The 21,602-nt window shown below is 39.4% G+C and overlaps 2 protein-coding genes across 2 annotated transcripts in view; one reads left to right on the top strand and one right to left on the bottom strand.

Annotated features, from left to right (window-relative positions):
• LOC128125424 (zinc finger protein 420-like) overlaps positions 1-21,602 on the top strand; it is a 337,518-nt gene that overhangs the window by 57,342 nt on the left and 258,574 nt on the right. The window lies entirely within an intron of this gene.
• On the bottom strand, positions 566-17,098 carry LOC128125432 (zinc finger protein 883-like). Its single transcript, XM_052762861.1, has 6 exons — positions 16,804-17,098; positions 10,164-10,234; positions 6,456-6,512; positions 3,441-3,567; positions 2,956-3,012; positions 566-2,545 (listed from the first exon to the last, which is right to left on the bottom strand). Exons 3-6 carry the CDS (start codon positions 6,483-6,485, stop codon positions 684-686), a joined length of 2,076 nt encoding a protein of 691 aa, XP_052618821.1. The 5' UTR covers positions 6,486-6,512; positions 10,164-10,234; positions 16,804-17,098; the 3' UTR covers positions 566-683.

The following is a 21,602-nucleotide window of genomic DNA, read 5'->3' on the forward strand; positions in this document are numbered from 1 at the left end:
TCTCCGGGACCGTGTTAAGCAACATCACCTTTTTCAGGCATCTCCATTTTGTCTTCATTATGAAGGATTTGTGGCTGAACAAGTAAAAACTTTAATGAAAAAGTTCCTACATTGTCACATTTTCAGAATTTCCTCAGCATAAACTCTTGATGTTTTCTAAGACTGGAAGAGTACATAAGTATTTCACAAGTTTCTCAAGTTCATAATGATTCTGTCATGTGGAGCCTTGAGTGTTGCTAAGAATAGAGCTTGGATGAAGCAAATGCCATATTATTTCTTATGGAAACTTTTCTCCCCAATGTGAATTTTCAAATGTTTACTTAGATGTGAGAGGCAGGTAAAGGCTTTTCTCCATACTTTACATTTATAAAGCTTCTCCTTTGTATGAATCTTTGATGTGTTCCAAAGCTGGTGTTATAGATAAACGATTTCTCACATTGACTCAATTTGTAAAGTTTCTCTTCTGTATAAATTCTCTAATATGTTCTAAGATATGAGCCAACAGTAAATGATTTCTCACATTTGATAAATTTGTATGTTTTCATTCTTGTGTGTATTTCTGATGTCTTCTCAGAGATGAGGATGTATAAATTAACGATATTTGAAAGGGTTCTCTCGTATGAATACTCTGGTGTATTCTAAGATTGGCTTTCTTAGAAATGTGCTTGTCATTTTGATATATATTACACTTGTAGGGCATCTCTCATATGAATTTTTTGATGTTTTCTAAGGCTGGTTTTCTGATTAAAAGATTTCTCACACTGACTACATTCATAAGGCTTTTCTCCTGAATGAATTCTCTGATGTGTTCTAAGAGATGAAGCACTCCTAAAGGATTTATCACATTCACTACATTTGTAAGGTTTCTCTCCTGTATGGATTTTCTGATGAGTTGTAAGACTGCCCTTAAGGGTAAAGGATTTGTCACATTCGGTACATTTGTAAGGCTTCTCTCCTGAATGAATTCTCTGATGAGTTCTAAGACTGCAATTCTGGGTAAAGGATTTGTCACATTCAGTACATTTGAAAGGTTTCTCTCCTGTGTGGATTCTCTGATGAATTCTAAGACTGCTTCTCTCAGTAAAAGATCTGTCACACTGACTACATGTGTAAGCTTTCTCTCCTGTATGAATTCTCTGATGAGTTTTAAGATTGACTTTCTTAGAAAATAATTTGTCACATTCACTACATTTGTAAGGTTTCTCTCCTGTATGTATTCTCTGATGAGTTGTAAGATTACGTTTCAGGGCAAAGGATTTGAAACATTCACTACATTTGAAAGGCTTTTCTCCTGAATGAATTCTTTGGTGATTTCTAAGTTGACATTTCTGGGTAAAGGATTTGTCACATTCATTACACTTGAAAGGTTTCTCTCCTGTATGTATTCTCTGATGAATTCTAAGAAGGACTTTCATGATAAAGGACTTGTCACATTCACTACACTTGTAAGGTTTCTCTCCTGTATGGATTCTCTGATGAGTTCTAAGATGGTCTCTCTTGGAAAAAGATTTCTCACATTCACTACATTTGTAAGGTTTCTCTCCTGTATGTGTTCTCTGATGAGTTCTAAGACTGTCTTTCTGGGTAAAGGATTTGTCACATTCACTACATGTGTAAGGCTTAACTCCTGTATGAACTACCTGATGTCTTCTAAGATTTGCACCATGGATAAAGCATTTGTCACATTCACTACATTTGTAAGGTTTCTCTCCTGTGTGTATTCTCTGATGAGTTATAAGATTGCTTTTCTGAGTAAAGGATTTCTCACATTCATTACATTGGTAAGGTTTGTTCTCTGTGTGAATTCTCTGATGCGCTTTAAGATTTGAGGAGGTGGAAAGGGTTTTGCCACATTCATTACATCTGTAAAGTTTCTCTCCAGTTTGAGTCCTGTAATGTCTTTCAAGGTCTGATGTATGATAAAAGCACTTACCACATTCTGACAATTTGTAGGAATTTTCTTCCCAGTGGATCTTGTAATGTACTTTGAGATGTAACAAATGCAGAAAGGATTTACCACATTTTGTACATTTATAGGGTTTTCCTGCAGTATGTGATCTCTGATGTCCACTGAGGCTTGAGTACATCTTGAAGTATTTTCCACATTTCTTGCATTGGTGTGGTTTCTTTCGATGACAGATTTGTTTCAGCATGTGTTTAGAGTCAAATACTTTATCATACTTTGTACTTTTGTGTTCTTTATTTTCTGTATGGATTCTTTGATTTTGAATAACCATGGAACAGAAATTTAAACAGGTTATACAGTCTTTATATTTGCAGTATTCTTCTCCAGTCTTCCCACTTTTATGTCTGCTTATGTTTGGTGATTCAACAGAGGCGTGACTGTGGGTAGCGAATCTGTACTTGTTGCAATTTTCTGTAGTATTACTTGTGTCATGTGGTGCACACAGGGAGAGTTCGTGAACCATTTTGTCCAGATCATTACATTTATAAGCCTTCTCTTGGATATTCACATGCTCATGGACAATATGTTTTGTGCTTTGATCCAAGACCTTCCCATATTTATCACATATACGATGGTACTCTGGAAAATTAGTGCAATTATGGATCATAGGGATTCATGCATAAGCAATTCAATAACTGATGTTTTCTTAGACATGTATACAAGCAATTCTCAAGGAGAGAGAGATCTCTGCAATGGTCTTTATTGTTTCAAAATCATTAAATGGATATTCATAAGAGCATCCAGTCTGATCTATATCAAAGCACAGTGACCAACAAAAGCCTTCTCATGCTTATATAAACACCATACCTTGCAGAAGGTAGGGCAAATAGGTGAGTGAGCAGTAAAGAACTCTGAGAAAGAAGCTCTCTGAAGGATCATTTGAAGAATCTTTTTCTATTTTCTTGTTTATGTTTTTGATACAGAGTCACACTGTGCAGCTTTGGTCAGTTGGGAACCCATTATATACCCCAGGTTGGCATGTAACTCACCATATACTCTTGCATCAGCATCCAAAGTGCTAGGATTCAAATCATGCTGGGCCAGTACTAAACATAGAGAACATAAGTGAAAAAGAAAATAATTAAACAAAAATAACAGCCTTTTCTCCATTAAAAACTGACTGCATTTTAATCATCAGAAATGGGTAAAAAGTTTAATGCAATAGTAAAATGAAAATATTCCAATTATTATGTTTACTGTAGTATACTTCCTTGCTCTGAATATTCTATTTTCTTTGAACTTTGAAATTTTCATTAAAAACTAGATAAGAGAGTGGGATATTACATAGAATATTGCACCGAGTATGGCATTCCAGAGAACACAGAAAAGCATAAAGAAAGCACCATGAAAAAGTTATATTGGTAACAAGTATTTCCCCATTTCTGGGGGTCTCTAGATAATTCAGACAGTTTACATATACACAAATTAGATAAATAAAAAGGATGAGTCACGAATTCTGCAAGAGCATTCTTACCCACAAAGACTAGATTGTTGTAATTCTCTAACATCACATCCATGTACAATGCCCTCTGAGCACAGTCTAGATATTCCCATTCCTCCTTTGAGAAGTCCACATCCACATTCCTGAATGATAACAGACCCTGTAATACAAAATTACTTATGTACAATGTGCTGCTGAACAAAATGTATTTCTAGGCAAAAGAAACTTAAAGAATAGCAGACATATTTGTGATACAGATGGGATATGGCAATTATTCAAGGACAAGAGTTTTCTAGAAGTGTTGTAGGGATGTGTCAGAAGTTGAGCATTGCTGCTCTTCCATAGACAATGTATAGTGTATAGAAAGACAATGCTTACATATGGTCTCTCTCCTTCGTGAATTCTCTGATGTATTCTAAGACCTGAGCAACAGACAAAGGACTTATCTCTTCAGTTTCAATTCTGTAATGTCCTTTAAAGACCTTTAAAATGTCTTTCATTTGCTAGCATGCTCATGTCACTATACAATATATTTTCACCCCAGTTCTCTGAAAGCCAATGCTTTCTTTGGAACTCCCCAGTTAGGAGGCATACATACCACACACAAATACATTCAAGAAAATATACTGATATACATAAAATCAAATTAATGTTTAATTTTAATAAAAGATACTTCCAATAGTCATAATGATTACTGTGTTTTCTATCTCTGTGATATAGAATATATCACAAAGTGCTAGGATTCAAATCATGCTGGGCCAGTACTAAACATAGAGAACATAAGTGAAAAAGAAAATAATTAAACAAAAATAACAGCCTTTTCTCCTTTAAAAACCGACTGCATTTTAATCATCAGAAATAGGTAAATAGTTTAATGCAATAGTATACATTGCATTAAACTGTAAAGATACTCTGTGAAAACAGGAGTAGTCACACAACCAGCAAATGTTTAGGGAATATAATATATTTGAGATACAGATGTAGGAATGTATGATTAAGAACTCTGTGTAGAGTTCTACTAAGGTAGAATCTTAGATGGTCAACTTATGAAGAACAATATTGCTTCCAAAGTGTACAGCAGTTGTCCTGGCTGAAATATGGACACTAGCTCAATCCTGTCTGCAGGTGGGTCATACATACTTAATTATAACATACTCAGTCGAGATCCTGAGGCCTAGATACAAATGCTGCAAGTTTTCTAGAACAAAGGTAGAATATGGAATGCAGAATTCATGGATGAACTAAAAGTCAGAGTTTTTTCTTTAAAGAGTAAAGAGTATAAAATCAGTACATACATCCAACATTCCAACACCCTTAGAATCAAATACTTTATGAAGATATTTCATGAGAATATTTAACAAACAAGAAGTAAATACAAAATTTTGCCTTAGACATCTTATCTAGACATCAGACATATTAGACATCAGCAGTAGATAAATTATCTACATTTTTCTAAAAGTTAACACAAGCAGTACAGATAAAAATTTCATGAATTTGATATAGTGTTTCACTACATAATAGTTACAAATGTAAGTGTAAATAAATGGCATATGACAATGCATTCAAATGTAGTAGAAAAATTTTCTGTGATCAAAACAAATAGATTGAATGGGGATTGTACTAACTCCTCATTAGTTTTGAATACATTATTGCTTATGACATTGACTTAATTGAAAATTTGAATCTTCTAATCACAACTCTATTATTCTTTACTTCAGTATTTAAGCTCAGTCATCTTCCAGGATTTTAGGTTGAACAGATACGTATCATTTATAATTCTTCTTTCAACATTCAAAAACTAGACAGCTCAAGGTTATATACTATCTCTGGCACAAATGTGCACCAGAAGAGTAAATCTTGGGGCTAGAGACATGGCTCAGAGGTTAAAGGAACTCGCTGTTCCTGCAGAGAATCCTAGTTCCATTCTCTCTATAACATGGTAGTTCATGACATTGCCTGACTTCAGTGCCAAGGGTTTGCAGCTCACCTAAGTGATACAGGTGCATAATGCACCATCCTTTGTATATTAAAAATGCAGATTAACACTCATATACTTAAGTAAAATATTATTATAAAATAAGAAATAAAAACTTCTTTAGAATTCCTCCCTATGTAATACATTGCTTCAAGGAGAGGAAAACATGGGGTAGAGGGAGCCTTCTTCCTCCAAAAGAAAAGAAGAGAGTAAATTACAAGGGATAGTCATTCATGCTTGAAAATTGATGGCTATGTGCAGTACCAAGTCAATACTCTCTAGAAAATTCTTACTAATATATTCCACTTTATGTAGTACAAATGTGGACACAGCAGGGCTTATGACCCTCCTGAAAAATGAAACAAAAAGAGAGAGAAAATAATAATCTGTCTACTGAGAACTTCCCACTGAGCATTAAACAGAACCTCTCCTGAGACAAAACTTTCAAATGTCAACAGACTCATCATTCCTGTGTTTCAAATGTCAAAGAGAGAAACCAGTATATTACAATGTGAATTTGCTCACAGACACATCAATTTTATGGCAAGAACAAGGGACATGCTACTTCCATCATCTGTGCCTCTATGATGCACAGGAAATATTTAATATTAAGATTTCAGACTAATTTGACTTTTCTATACATTTCTCAGGGATGTCTTGAAAAATGATCTATGTATTTACATGTCCACATTCATAAGCCTGATTCTGGAAACCTGACCATTCCAAAATGCAATTTATATGACACATAAAATCTTCTTTCCTCATGAATATCAAAGGACATATGTCCATCCTATGTAGAAACTGGTCATCAATATATTTCTATGAGCATCAATTACAATAGATCCTTTCAGAATTGCAGGGCTTAAGTCATTGAAATTTATGTCCTCACAGTATAAAATCAAGTGAAAGTATAAGGGGGCAAATCTAATCACTTAATTTTGATTATCAGAGGGAAAAAAGCACATAAATCATAGAAAATAACTTTAACAACACTACCATATATAGAGAATTGAAGTCTTGAATGGTTTCAACAATAAAATCAAATTTCAAAGAAAAGTAGACATGATACTGACCTGAGAAGCATTTATCAGAGAAGAATTCATTCTTCTTATTGCTTTTTTCTGAATTTTCTGTTTCAGATCAAGGTGTCAAAAATGCAAATCTAAAATTAATACAACTCTGTAATGGATAATGCCAGACCACATAAAAGACCCCAAACCCAAAATGATTCCAGAAAACGTGTAAACATTCCTACAGACAGGAGATCATGGGAGGATGTTTAGAATGGGGGAAGAAAATGACGGTCTATATTTATGCTAAAAATCAAGTTCAAGCCAGCTTTTCTTTTTCTATCCTCTCTGAGCTCACCTTGAAGGGTGTTCATGCTTTTAATACCAAGTTTCACAAACTTCTCCTATGGCAAAAAGGTGTGAGTGCCTTGCCTTTTCTATAATGTGGATTTCAGCACAGATTACAAACAATGATGTGGTGGCTTGAAAGATGATGGTGCCCAAACAGAGTGGCACTATTAGGACGTGTGTCACTGTGGAGGTGGACTTTGAGGTCTCCAATTCCCAAAGTATGCTCAGTGAGAGAGTTAACTTCTTGATGCCTGGGGATCAAGATGCAGAATTCTCAGCTCCTTCTCCAGCACCATGCCTGCTTGCATGCTACAATGTTTCCTGTCATAATGATTATGGACTAAACCTTCGAAACTATAAGCCAATCAATTAAATGTTTTCTTTTATAAAAGCGGCTGTGGTCATGGTGTCTTTTTACAGTAATTGAAACCCTAAGACAAATGGTAATGCTAACATGTCTAAAACTTGTAAGTCCACTGCCTTTTTAAACATGTGGATTTCAGTACAGATTACAAATGGTGGGAAGGCTAACATGACTAAAACATATCTCTTTCTGTAAACACAGATTCTTGTAAGCTGCATGAAACTGACTTGAACCTACCTTTCATGGGTCAAATGGACTACAGATAACAACTCCTGTCAATCAACAGCCTAAGTTCCCTCTTTCCCTGGCGTTCTGACTCCCCTCGCTCAACTACCAGGGCTATGGACCTAAAAGTTTCAAATGCATACCTAAGGAAAATTTTCACTCTAAACTCCTTAGCTGTATTTTTTGCCCCCAATATATATCTATCTCTTGCAGCATGGTGCCAGGTCCAGGTGTCCTCTCAAAATCTGCATCCCTACAGCTTACAGCAGCTGCAGCAGCAGCATCTTCAGAAGCTTATGTCAACATCTGCTGAGGCAAGGCATATTTCCACTGTCAGCTACAAGCCGCATACTTCCATATGTGACACGATCACCACTTAAGTGTCCATTCTTCACAGTTCTCTGTCTTGCTTATTCTGTCTCCTGATCTATCTGTCTCTCTGTCTGTCCATCTCACTGTCCCATGTCCCCACTCCAAGATGGTCTTTTGCTTCTCCTCCAATAAACCTCTTGCACTAGATCTGTTGTGCATAGTGTGTTCTCTTAGCAGCACACCTTGGAAGGGCCCACCAAAGGTACCATATCACCACTGTATCCTTTCACCTTTACATTGCTACAAATGATATATGAGAATACAAAATACTTGCAGGTGAGAAAATCACAGATCAGTTGCAATGATGGATATTGACAAAAAGATCCTCTCTGATGGATGTTGAGACACAATTCAAATTAATTTCATGCCAGGGATGTAGGACTGCCCTAACACCCACAAAACCATCAATTCAAGGCACAAAATATGTAGAATCAGTGAGAGAAGTCACACAACCATGTCAATATATCCGTATTATCATATACAGTGACAGTTGGAATTATGAATGCATGAAAGCCTGTCTACCCACCTGAAACCTGCCTCCAAACATACATGAAATACAAGGGGACTAATGGAATAAAAATAGGGATAATGAGGGATGGGAACACAGAACAATGAGAAGGTAACAGCAATCTCTCTGGAAGGTCCAGACACAAAATGCAAATAGTACAACAGAGGAATTAGAACCCATGGGTGAAGCTAAACTCCAGGAGCTTTGTAATATCCGCAATGGCAAAGAAAATAGATAATGCAAATAACACAGATGTCCTGATGGTGGCATTCCTACAGATGAAAGGCACTATATAAGGTAGTGGGTAGAAAAGTCATTAATGATCTTACCCACATGTAACATTCAGTGCCACACCACCAAGCTGCCTGGCACAGGATATCTGTCAATTGATGTAGCATGGGCCCAGGAGAGCTAAAGGAATGGTCAGCAACAGGTTGATCAGCACCCTTGCTGTGTACTACTATATTGCTTCTGTAACTACTATCCTCTCCTTTAGTCTCAGGACTATAAATGATTTCTGGTATATTTTGTTCATTAGGGGAAATTTTCTGCATATGAGATAATTCAGCAAACTGTTTTAGACAAACTCAGGATAGCCAGTCAGAACTGGTGTCAATCTGGATTGTAGGAATGTAGAGGAGGTTTGGAGGAATGCAGGGACACAGAAGGATATAAAACACTGAACAAGGGAGCTTGGGACTCACACTTTATATATACACTGGCTAATCCTGTGTGTGTCAGCCTTGCATAAAAAAAATTGTTCCCTGGATCACAGCTTAGCGGTTACTTCTCTTGATTTCCTAAAACAATGCCAAAGTGAGAAGACAGTATTCTGTGTTATGAATTACTATCTGATTAAGTTTCTGGCTAGTTCCAGAGAAGGAAATGTGTGAAATACATTGGAAACCTGGCCAAGAGCCAATGACTGAAAGGGTGACAGTCCATAGGAGGGAATCCACTCATGACATTTTAGTACATGTACAAATATTCAAGCTGCCTTTATCTGGTTGTGTTCACAAATAACCTAGTACTGCTGTCAGCCTATGCAGAGAACCTTGGTATACAATGGGCAAAAGTTATTTCAGGGATTCGTAACAGGTCTCATATACAGAATGAATGACTCATGACAGGAGAGTCATGAAGAAGAAATCCAATGACCTGGTTAAAATCCCAGGAAAGATAACAGAATTGGGGACAAAAATTGTACTAGCAGAAGAATAGAGAGGTTATCCATGAAACACAAAATACATCAAATAATCTTCCCAAGAACACACAGGAGAAAACTAAGACTACATGTAAGCACAAAGAATCTGAGTGTACAGAGCAACCCCAGGTACACAGAGCAGAGCCTGAGTTGTCCTAGCTTTGATTCCAGATGACACTGCACAGTCACATGATCACTAGAATGAGGGAGTATCAGAAGAGTTGATATACAGCCACATGCAATAAAGTAGGGGATCCAAAAAAAAAAAAAAAAACCAGCAATGGCCATGTGAATGTCACCAAAATAACACAGGCATGATGCACAATAGGCAGCCTCGTCAATCAAAAGTACTGGGAAATGCATCTACATAGACAATAAATATGAACCTGGTTTGATTCTCTCACGCTATAAAGTAAATTAAAGACTTTCATATATGCTGGGAGAGTAAACTGGAAAAAAAATGGGTATGTGCAATTACAAGCACACACACACAAAAAAATATAAAATTCAAAACAATGAAGAAATAGACTACAAAGCAGATAAATTCATGAGCTAGCTTTTCATGGTATAATAAGATAAAACCCAGAATATATCATAAAGTAAAGAAAAAAATCACAAAGTAAAGAAATAATAATCAATTCAATGAAGAAGCAAGTGATTTGAATAGATTATGCTAAAATGCAGTTAGAAGAGCAAATAAATACGCATTAAAATGCTCCACACTGTTAGGCATGAGAAAATACTCACCTAATACTCACTGAAATCCCCTCCCTACAGAGTCAAGTGTCCACACTCAAGGACCTCTACAACAACAAATCCTGCAGACAATGAAAAATAAAGAAGTCAGAGACGTGGTGTCAGGGGGAATCCAACTTACCTCAGCCACCATGTACTCAATGTACAGCTTCTTCAACAACCACACAAGCAAAAATTCACAGAACATTCAACAATATTGCACATGTTGTTCTGTATGAATAACTAATTACAGTACATTCTTGCAAAAATGAAATACTGACAAACAGGCGTGTGAATCGAAAAAGCAGATGACAAAAAGAATGCATATATGAGAGGTGAACGCTGGCACACATTTCTAATGTTCTAATTCAAATATGGGAACACAATCCAAAAGAGTTTATCTTAGGTAAGAATTCTAAGCAAAAAATTTGAACAGGAATGGGGAATTTTTGTAAAATAGAAAAAAATCATGAAAAGCTGGCATGAAATTTTCAGAAAGAACAGAGTTAAAAACTCTTAAGAAGTGTAAAAGAAGATTTCACAATCTATTAAAATTATAGCAATGAAAACCCATGAGTATTGGCTTGGAGAAAGACAACAGGTGATATCAATGGGAAGACAATAAAGACAGATCTAAATCTCTGCTGAGATACTAAGCAGGTTTTATCAATGTCCTGACAGCATCATTTTAGAAAATGGGAAATGTGACTCTAAAAAGGAATAGACTGTAAAGAAACTACCAAAAATGTCAAAAGAGAGCTATCTGGAAACAAACATAGAGGCACCAATTTTCCCAATTTTACAAGATACTAAAATTAAAGTGCTGAAAATCATTTGTATTTATATGAAAACACAAAATATATATGAATATTATGGGATGTCATTACTGTCATGCAAAGTCAAGTAACTTTTCTCCTCTTAGGATTTCACTTTCCTCTGTGAGACTCACTCACACAAAACTCACATACTTGCAGAATAGTTTTCCTTGGAATCCTGAGGAGCAACGCAGACTGGAAGAGAACTATTCTCACACACACAAAACAGACTGCTGCAATTGCGGCACATCCACTGTCTGTACAAAGCCAGCTGAGCAGGCTGCAAGCACTGTCCCTGCTTCTGAGAGCAGTCCACAGTCACAGCACTGACTGCCAACAAATCATGAAATTAAAAACAACACAAGTGAGTGAGTGTCCTGCACTGCTGTGTCCCAGCACCAAGCAGGCAGAAGCAGACAGATCCCTTGGGGGCCCAGTTTGGTGTGCATGGTGAAAATCTGAGCCAGACAGGGCAACCGAGTGATAGACTTACTCAACAAAACAAAGCCCAAAACCAAACAACACCAATCGAATTTGTTCATGTGTTATGGGAAAATGTTTTTTTCTTGGAAAGAGGACAAATAAGACAAAGTCGAATTTTTATGGTTGAGTGATAAGAAATATTTGACCTATGCTTTCTAATTTTCTCCTAATCTATAGGTCATCTTATCACTGTAAAAAGAGCATGGCTTGATATCCTCTCCTAGCATGCATACATACTGTACTTTTCCAGACTCTAAGGTGTAATATTAAGAACTAATCATATGAAAACATGTTTCTGAATGCTCTATTTACAACCTAATGTGCGTAAGTCCCAGACAGAAATTAATAGCAGAAAAAAAGTGTGCTTACTAAATGTTAATATTTACAACCATAGCTTTTAAAGCTTGCTAAAATATACTTCCTGATTCAATAAAATCTGCAGTGGCTCCTTATGTCATTAATACCTAAAAAGCTCTCTGGGGATGCCAAGTTGCCATTCCGAAAGGTCATTCAACTGAATAGACAACTGGAAAGAGGGGATTTAGAAAGAATGGATGAATTTGAATTCAAGGAGCTTTATAATTCCCATGATGGTCAAAAATACCATGTCTGCAGACAACAGGAAATGCAAATCCTTTACCAGGTCATGCTTCTGTAAATATCCTGAAGATCATAACATGAAGGAAAACATCAGGATAAGTCCCACATCATCTAATGCTTTCCAGCAGGGTTAACATATCCAGAGCAGAACTTCAGACTCTGTGTTTTCATGAGCAACTCCAGAAAACTAATCACACCCTTGGTTCTGTTCCTGCTGGTTTCGAAGCCCTGCAGCTCCTGTGAGCAGGGAAGTTCCAGGACTGCCTGGATGCTTACCGTGGCTCCCATCACTGCCTTGTTGAAAGACTCTCCCGGGCCCGAAGCATGGACCCATGCTGCTCTGATATGAACTGTTTGTTCCTGTCACCATGGCACTCAGGGCTCTGATGAAATTAGAGCACAGGCACAGCTGATCTGGTTTCCATATCTGTCTCATGAATGTCACTGCAGTAGTCCTTCCAGCATGCAAGCATGCAAAAACCCTTACAAGATTAACCCAGCTCAAATCCCAGGATCACTGCACCACTCCCTGAGATATTATAGGCAACTCTCAGCCTTGGAAGAGGCAGAGTCAGTTTTTTTCAAAGATATGGCTCATGCACATGAAACTAGGAAGAAGTAGACACAGTAATTTAAAAGAACTGTGAAAATGGAAATTTGAGGAAGTATCATGGGAGTGCCTAATTGGAAGGCACCGAGGAAGATGGGGTGAGTTTGAACAAAGACATGATATATACATGAATGAAATTCCCAACACAATAAAAACCAATACATATCGCTGACTTGGCATTAATTGCTTCAGTTTAGCCATTTCAAATCACATATTAAAGCTCCACACTTATTCTCACACTAACAGTGACACCTCCATGTTCTTTCCTGTCCTGTTATCTTGACTCCTCATGAAACACCTCTACATCATTTACTGTTTCTTTTTCTTAAGATTTATGTATTTTATGTGCATGGGTGTTTGGCTGCAGGGGCCATACAAGGACAACAGATAATTTGGAACCTGAGTTACAGAAGGCTGTTAAGTCACCATGCATGTACAGGGAATTGATCCTGGAAACTGCAAGAACAAGTACTCTTAACTGCCAAGCGACCTCTTCAGCACTTGGTTTATTGTGCCTAAATTAGCTATTGTGGAGACTTCAATCAATGAAGAATGAGACAGAATTCATAGAGTCCTGAGGACACTTTCTTAGATTATCAGAGTGTCACTCATGAAAAATAGTGACACAGAAGTGGGGTGACAAAGACACACTGAGAAGTTTTGGCAGCAATAGGTGCTGGTTGTAAAAGACATTTGTCCATAGTAGTGTGGCTGAAGGCTTACAAGTAGATGAATAAGGATCTGAAATAGGATATGGAAAGATATTTAAAAGGTTATGTAGAAATTAGGGGGCTGGAGAGATAGCTCAGAGGTTAAGAGCACAAGCTGTTCTCCCAGAGGTCCTGAGTTCAATTCCCAGCAACCACATGATGGCTCACAACCATCTGTAATGAAATCTGGTGCCCTCTTCCAGCCTGCAGGGATACAGGCTGAACACTGTATGCATAATAAAGAAATACTTAAAAAAAAAGTTGTGTAGAAATTAATGAAATAGAAACTAGAAAACAATACAATGAGTCAAGGAAACAGACTTGTTTCTGTAAATTGACAAAAGTATGGATGAAGCATTTTTCACCTAATCCAAAAATAAAAGAATGAATCTCCAAGTAATAGAACTGAAGTTGAAAAACGGACACTGCAGTGTATCCCAAGGACATCAGAGTTACCTTATAGAGTATTGTAGAAAGTCATACACAAAAAAATTGGAATTGAAGAAAAAATGGACAAGCTACTAAAAACAAGTGAAAAACTCAACCTGCTAAAGTATAAAGCTAGAAAGGCATTAAACAGTGCTGAGACTGAGGCAAGAAGTCTCCTTAACAGTGTCTGAGGACAGGACAGATTCAGAAGGGAATTCTCCTTTCCTTTAGAAAAACCTTATAATTATACCACAAGGAGAATATTGCATAAAACACACACAAAAAAATGGTAAAAAGTCATCATAGAAAGCTAGCTTTACAACAACACCCAAAGCAGGTGAGGCCAAATACCCAAAGCAGATGAGCCCAAACAAGTATATGCAAAGAAAAACCACAGACCAGATTCCAGAATCAACATAGACACAGAGATTGTCTCTAAATTACATGGAAATGGAATGCAAGCTGATATAATGCCAAGAATGCAACACTGTTTCAACACATAAATTAATCAATGCTAGACACCAAATATGTAGACTCAGTGAAAGAAGAAAGATGATCATGTCATTAGATCCAAGAAGGGTCTGTGGCAAAGTATCATATCTGCTCATTATATAATCTCTGAAGAATATGACAAAAAAAGGAATATGCTTCAGCATAATAAAGACAATCAGACATAATCCTAAACCTAACAATACAGAAGGACAACTGGAATCATTTTGCCCTAATCAGGACAGAGAAGGGTGACTTCCACACTCAAAACACTGCATCATTGGGTACACAGTTCAAGGACAGAGAAAATTTTGCAGACCACTCACAGTGTCTAAAAAATATCTTAAGACTCCCCATGTCAAAAACTGCTATGCAGGCTGGGACTGTAGAGAGAGATATCAATGACCATACCCAGATTTGGATCCTGTGTGCTGTAATACCAACCTTCCAGGAAAGGTACACCCATTGGTGTCATTTTGGCAAGACTATTGTTGGTAACAGAAGGCCTTCTGGTTTCATCTGAAGCTGGCTCCAAAGAAATACATGGATGGTACTAGGAACCTGGCCAAAAGCCAGTGATAGTGAAGGTCAACAGGCCCTAGCAGGGACTCCACTACTGACATTCTGCCTCAGGTACAAATATTCAATCTGCCTTTTACTGGTTCTGTTCACACCATACCTTGGTGTTGCTTTTGGCCTGGGTCTAAGAAACTTTGTTCTCAGTGGGCAATAGTTAGTTCAGAAACTCATAACTCATCACATAGTGAGAACAATTGACTGCTTACTGCACAGGCTATAATGGGAATTCCATCTTCTCAAATCTAAATTGCAGAGAATATTACAGAAGAGAAGGTAAAAGATTTTAAGGGCTGGAGGAGGAAAAGGCGACATGTGAAAAAGTCTAGCCATATGACATGCCAGTTGGAATTATGGATGCATTATGGCCTGGATACCTGGCCCAAACCTGCCTAAACCATATGAAATATGAGGGAGAAAACTGGGAAGGAAACATGTCTACCCAGAGATAGGACAGAGAGTAACAAGGGGTATAGGTGAGTGGATAAACCTATGAAATCACTAAATATCATTACTTATTATTCACAAAATTTATACAAATAGAACTTAAGAGGAGATCCCAATGTCTATTTGGTGGTAGAACTTTTGTTTGATACTATCTGATTTTGCTTCTATTTATTTAAAACTGAACAGTAACAATCTAAAAAAAAAAGTTGTAAGAAGGAAAAAACCTAACCAAGCACAAAAAAGACATAAAATAGAAACTTGAGTTCACTGAAGGAATGAAGGATGACACTGGAAGATGGGAAAAACAGGCATGAATGTGGAACAGAATGCATTACTGTGAAAATGACAGTGTTAAAATATACGATTAACTCAAAGTCCATGACAATCAAGCTACCCATGATTGACTCCTCAGGTACAGTAAAGAGACTGCTACAAATTTACATTATTTACAAATGACAAAATTACAAAGACCCTAAGAGTGCAGAGCAAAGCTTGAGTCATCCCAGCTGCTATTTCAGACCCACGGGAACAGCAGCACCATGGCGGCGGCAGAGGAGCAGACACCTAAAGCAGTAAGAGCAGCAGATCCAGAACCAATCCGACCTGCTGTGACCAAATGAATTTCACCAAAACGCCATTAACGTATGTTACTCAATAGAAAGCCTCGTCAACCAGTGTTGTTGGGAAAGGTAAATATCCACATATAAAAACGAAAATAGGTGAAAAGCAATGAACTGGTGAAATTTGACTGTGTGCAATTGAAAAAAATTGCTTAGAAATGGTAATAACTGAAAGTATGAAGAAATAGTCTACAGAATGGAGATATGTATTATCAAACAATTCATTGAACAATGCATAAATACCCAGAGTTTATCAAGGAGACAAAAAAAATGCAAAGCAAATATTATAATCAAGAAATAACGCCCCCAAAAGTGACAACGTACAAAAGTTTTGACATAACCTAAATGTAAATAGCACACGTTCCACACGATTAGTCATGAAGAAAATGTTCATCTAAAGTACACTAAGATCTCTCGGCCCAGTCAGTGTCCACACTCAAGGTCCTAAACAATTACCAACACTGAAGACAACGCAGGAAGAGCACCGAGACAGGCTCACACCACATGCTACAGGTCTAGGGAAAGAGCTTTATTGGGGGCGGAGGATGAGATAAAGAGCGAAAGTCCGTTTCGGAGTGGGGACGTGACAGAGACAGAGACAGAACAGTCAAGAGAGCAAGCGAGGAGCATGAGAGAGAACTGTGATGGACGAACACTTTTAAGGGGTGCGCCTGGAGCATAGGTAAGCATCCAGCTTGTAGTGATGGAAATGACCGTGCTTGGCCGCAGTGATGACATAAACTGTGCCGCCTGTGCCACCGCCAAGGGAAAGCCAAGGGCAAGCCGGCAGGAGCTGACAGTGTCCTTCTGAGCAGCCTCTGCGCACACCCCGGTCCCTCCCCTCCCGTGTCCCAGCCCCGCAGCTCCTCTGACCTGGGAGGTTCCAGGGCCGCCGGGCTGCGGTTCCCGCCACTGCGCTGCTGACTGGTGACTTTCCCAGGCCGCCCCGGCGCGGCGACTGCGGCTCCGGGAAGTTTTCGCGTCCCCGAATTCCTGGACGGGTCTTTCTCATGTACTTCCGGACCACACAACTCCTGAGTCCAACAGGGAATGGTGGTATTTCCTGTCACTTCTTCCTGGTTCCTTGGATAGGCGCCGCCTGGCCCCGCCCAATACACCCCAGCTTCTGGTTACAACGCACCAGCCCGAGGCACTTATTTAGTTTCCAAATTCCACCATGCTGTTTCCCCCCCCTCCCCTCCGCCGCTCCCTCCCCCGCTGCCCCCGCCTCCAACTCCTCTGATTGACAGATGTCTCCGCCCCATCGGGGACCTCTCCCTCCCACTCGGTCTCAGGCTGCCCTGGACCCACTCTGCACAGCCTCCCCACATGCTTGCTGCCAGCCTAGGGTCTCTGAGTATCCTGGCTCTCTTGGAATTAATTCACTATGTAGACCAGACTGCTCTTGACTGACAGAGCCATCTGCCTCTGACTCCAGAGTGCTGGGATTAAAGACATGCACCACCATTCGTGGATTTCACCAGACATTTTGAAGTGTACAAATAAGGGTTAGAAATGTAATCAGAATTTATTGTCTTTTCTGTCAAAAGCTGAAATAAGGCACAATTCCATTTCAAAAAAAAAATGTAAAGAAGCTACTTGGGAGAATTTCAAATTTCTCAAGGGTCAACAACACTTTTGAGGTCAAAATGTTAAATAACAGTTTCATTTGGTGCTCAAATTGTGTCCAGGTTGTCAACTGCGTTGTTTAATCTTAGCCATTGTCATAAGTATGTGAGGTGAGGTCTGACCAGTCAAACACTAGCCCCTTTCCAGTTAGGAACAAAGTCCTAGTGGGACCCTTGCTGAATGTGTTTGCATGCTGGACTCGGCACAGCTATGGTTGCTCCCACAGAAGTAAGATGTTTCAACTCGCCATTATTTTGAGATGCTCAGACCCATTCCTAACATTAAAGAAGCTTAATTTTCTAGTTCTGTTTTAATGTCGTTCTTTGCCTGAGTGTAACGGTATACTCACCTTCTATATTGTCTCATGTTTGAATATAAACATGCTAGTAATGTACCAGTTTTCACTGGCCATTTATGTATTTTACTTTCTTTCTGTTGTTGATATTTGAATTCCAGTTGGTGCAAAAACAAAATTTTCCAGCATTGATCTTTCTAGGCTTAAAATTTTTTTCTCTAAGTATTTTTCCACACTGGAGAATGTTCCTTGGAGTTAGGGAAGACTGGGCATCTTCTCCTGTTGTGTGGTTGATTTTCTAGGCTGCTGGGCATTATTCATTTTCTATGCTCTTCATAATTTTCTTTCTCACTAATATTCTGTTGGATTTCATTATCTGTCACTAAGTGTTAGACATTGAAATTTCCCAGCATTTCTGTCTGTTTTCTCCCTACCATTCTACTAGTGATTGTGTCATGTGTTTGGAAACTGTTGAGTAAAATGAACCCACACTGATAATATAGCCTTCTAGCAAACATTTCATCATCATCATTGGTACATTTTATCATCGGTCAGTATTCTTTTTGTTTTTTACAGAGTTTTCTGTTGGATTGTCTATTATCTTCCATAATTGTGCCCATCCATCTTCTTTATCACTACCCACATTCATGATGTATCTGTTAAAACTTTCCTTCACACTCAGCACCTGGTGTCCTTAAGATCTGAAGTGATAAGGGCTGAATCCTCGAGACTGAAATAATGCAGACCACCAAGATAGTTCTTATTTCTCCAGTTCTAATCCTCTTCTTTCCAGTGATCTAAACAGGCTGGTGTCTTTGCCTGGCTTCTTTGTTGACCACAGGCCCCATCTCAACAGATCCCACCCCACACACCTTCATTTCCCTTCTCCAGCAAGTCAGATGGGATTTACAGGCCAGTGTGTCCTCCTGGGAAACTCACAGCACAGCAGAGTGTATTGGTACTTGGGCTGCCACAGTTGGTACGGCTGCATCAGGGATCAGGGGCTGGCATTGATGTGGTGTTGGCAGCTTGGTTATTGTATATGCCAGGAAACCATCTCCCAAGAAGTAGCCCTTCTGTTCTGTCCTGGGCTTTTCCCTGTCTGAGGCTACGGGCGTCATCTGTTTGATGGTTGCCTTACTCATCGTCTTCCTCACCAAGGCTCTGTGTGGTCATGCAGCTGTCCTGGTGCTTTGACACAGTGACAGTCCCAGTGCTGAAGTGTGAAAAGTTTACAATTAAATGTAGTGTTCCTCTGAAATAAATTTACAGAGCAAATCTTTTTGTCATTTAAAATCCTTCATTCTAAGTGTGTTGTGTCAGATTTGAAGTGAATGTTATGTGGGAAATATATGCTTCAATTTTATTTTCACCTTTTACCCTTAGCTTGCTTGCAGCTCTTCATGCACAGCAGGATGGCCTCCAACACACAGGGCTCCACTTGATCCTGCCTCTCCAGTCTCATTTTTTTATTTGTTTTATTTTTCAAGAAACTTCATCATGAGTTGTATTGTGGGTGTGGTTAGCTGGATTCTTACTAATACTGTGGGTATATGTTATTGCTCTTGTTGTGTCTCCAGCATCTGTTGTTAATATCAATGTAGTTTATATGTGCATTTTTGACACTTGGATTTGAAAAGGCAAGAAGAGGTCCAGTCATTCTTTCTAAAACACAATCTCAGAGTACAGCAACAGGGAGCAATGGCTGCTTCTCCAGTAAATACATTCAAGTTCAGTGTAATGTCAATTATTTTCTGGGAATGTCATAGATTGAGTGTGGAGGCCCACAAAGGTTTCCTAGTGAGATCTGAGCTTGCTTCACCCAGCAGGGCTGCATTAGATGATTGCTTGACCATGTACATAGTTACTAGGTAATTGAAATGGTTGGTACTTGGCTATGCTAGGGAGAAGGTGTAGGGAAAAGGGGCTGGCTAAAGAAACCCACCCTGATCATGGAGCTCAGAATGAGGGAAGATGGCTCAGATAAGGCCAGTGAAAGAAACAAAGTTTGGCTTAAATCAGAGCCATCTCTGCTCCTGGCCACTTACTTGTGAAACCAACCAATCACAGAGCAGAACAGGGGCCCAGAGCCAGGTAGAGAAATACAGCCTGGATTTGGGACCTGATCCATAGAAATGAACAATTTGTCCTCAAACCCAGAAGCAAGGAAACATGCCCTGACTCTGAAACCAGTGCTAAAGAAGTATTCTTGGTCCCTAGAATCAGAGTCAGTGAAAAAAATGTGCCCTGGCCTTAGAGGCAGTGTCAAAAAACAAGAAAGGCCAGCAAAAGAAATACAGTTTGGCTCTAAAATCAGGGCCACCTCAGTCCCTAACCCACAAAACTGGCCAATCCCTGGGCAGAAAAAACTAAGCAATCACTGGTTGACTCCACCACTAAGACATCCTACATAAACAACCCTGCCTGGTCAGTTGTGGGCTGTTCTATCCACCTTGGTAGAGGCAGATACTCTCCTGGACTCCTCCTTCCCAAATAAATCTCTTTCTCAAAAGAGTTTTGGGTGTGAAGATCTTCATTCACTGGCATAGAGAAGATCCTTGCTAAGATGTCTCTCAGTGGACAAAGCAAGGAGGAGCTGAAAGAGCTGAAAAAAATAACACTTTTCTCCAGAGCCGGAGGAGATTGCTATATTTCTGCAATTTCTTAGGTGGGAGAAGCAGAGCTCTGCTAGGAAACCCCTTTAAGTGAGGGCTGAGCAAAGCTCAGCTGTAGCAGTTTTCCAGGAGAGGAGCAGGATTGCTATATCCTGAGGGGAGACCATACCCCACCATAGCAGGTATAGTGTGACTCTCCCAAACAATCAAGATACCCTTCCCTGCTGAAGCAGTTCCAGGCCTGAATCTCCCAAGTTGTCAGAAAAACTTCTCTTACAGGGCTGAGCTGTCTCTTTGCAGCTCCAGCCATCAGAGCTTTTCTAAGCAGCTCCAGGTGTCTGGGACACCTCCAGGGCAGATCTGTTCTGAGCAGCTCAAGGTGTCTGGTATACCTTGCCCTCCATGGCTGAACTGTCCTGGCAGCTCCAGCCATCAGAGCTGTCCTAAGCAGCTCAAGGTATTTCCTGACTCCCCAGGTGTTCAGGATACCTTTACCACAGTTGCAGAACTCAACATTTTCGTGCCGAAACCTAGGACCAAACCCACAGAGTTGTAACAAATTCACCTACATTGTTGGTGCCAAAACCCTGGATAGACTCCCTTGGTGCCTGTGCTCTCCCCTTGTGGTCTGAGCCACACTAGGACTCTATCACTTATCTCCAGTCCATCTGCAATGGACCAAACTTCCAGCTAACAAATCGCTCAGCATTCCATCCAACAGCAGCAAGTAGGTGAGTTCCCTTTTTGGTCAGTATAAATGTTTCCCTGAGTCTGAGGAAGTAACCACTGAGTGTCTGGCACTCATCTAGTACTCTTGGAAATGGAGGTACCCCCAGACATGGTCTTTAAAGCTACAGCTGGCCCTCTTCATTTGACCACACCTCCCCATCCTCAGAGCTGTAATCAGGCAGTTATAAGCATCCCTTCCTGTGCTCTCCCATCTTCCCACAAAAGGAGCCACACAGGTCTCCCTTTTTCAGCCCTTCCTCTGGATGATTCCTTCCCCTGAGAGATCGGTTTTCTCTCACCCTCTCACTTCTACAGAAGCCCTGGTATGAGGCACCCAAGTATTTCCATTGGCTTAGCCAGGCTAAGCTGGACCTCTGTTGAGTTGGGTGATGATCCTCTGAATG

Source organism: Peromyscus californicus, unplaced genomic scaffold (assembly GCF_007827085.1).
Source record: "Peromyscus californicus insignis strain IS unplaced genomic scaffold, ASM782708v3 Scaffold_4__1_contigs__length_199733344, whole genome shotgun sequence".
Classification (NCBI taxonomy): domain Eukaryota; kingdom Metazoa; phylum Chordata; class Mammalia; order Rodentia; family Cricetidae; genus Peromyscus; species Peromyscus californicus.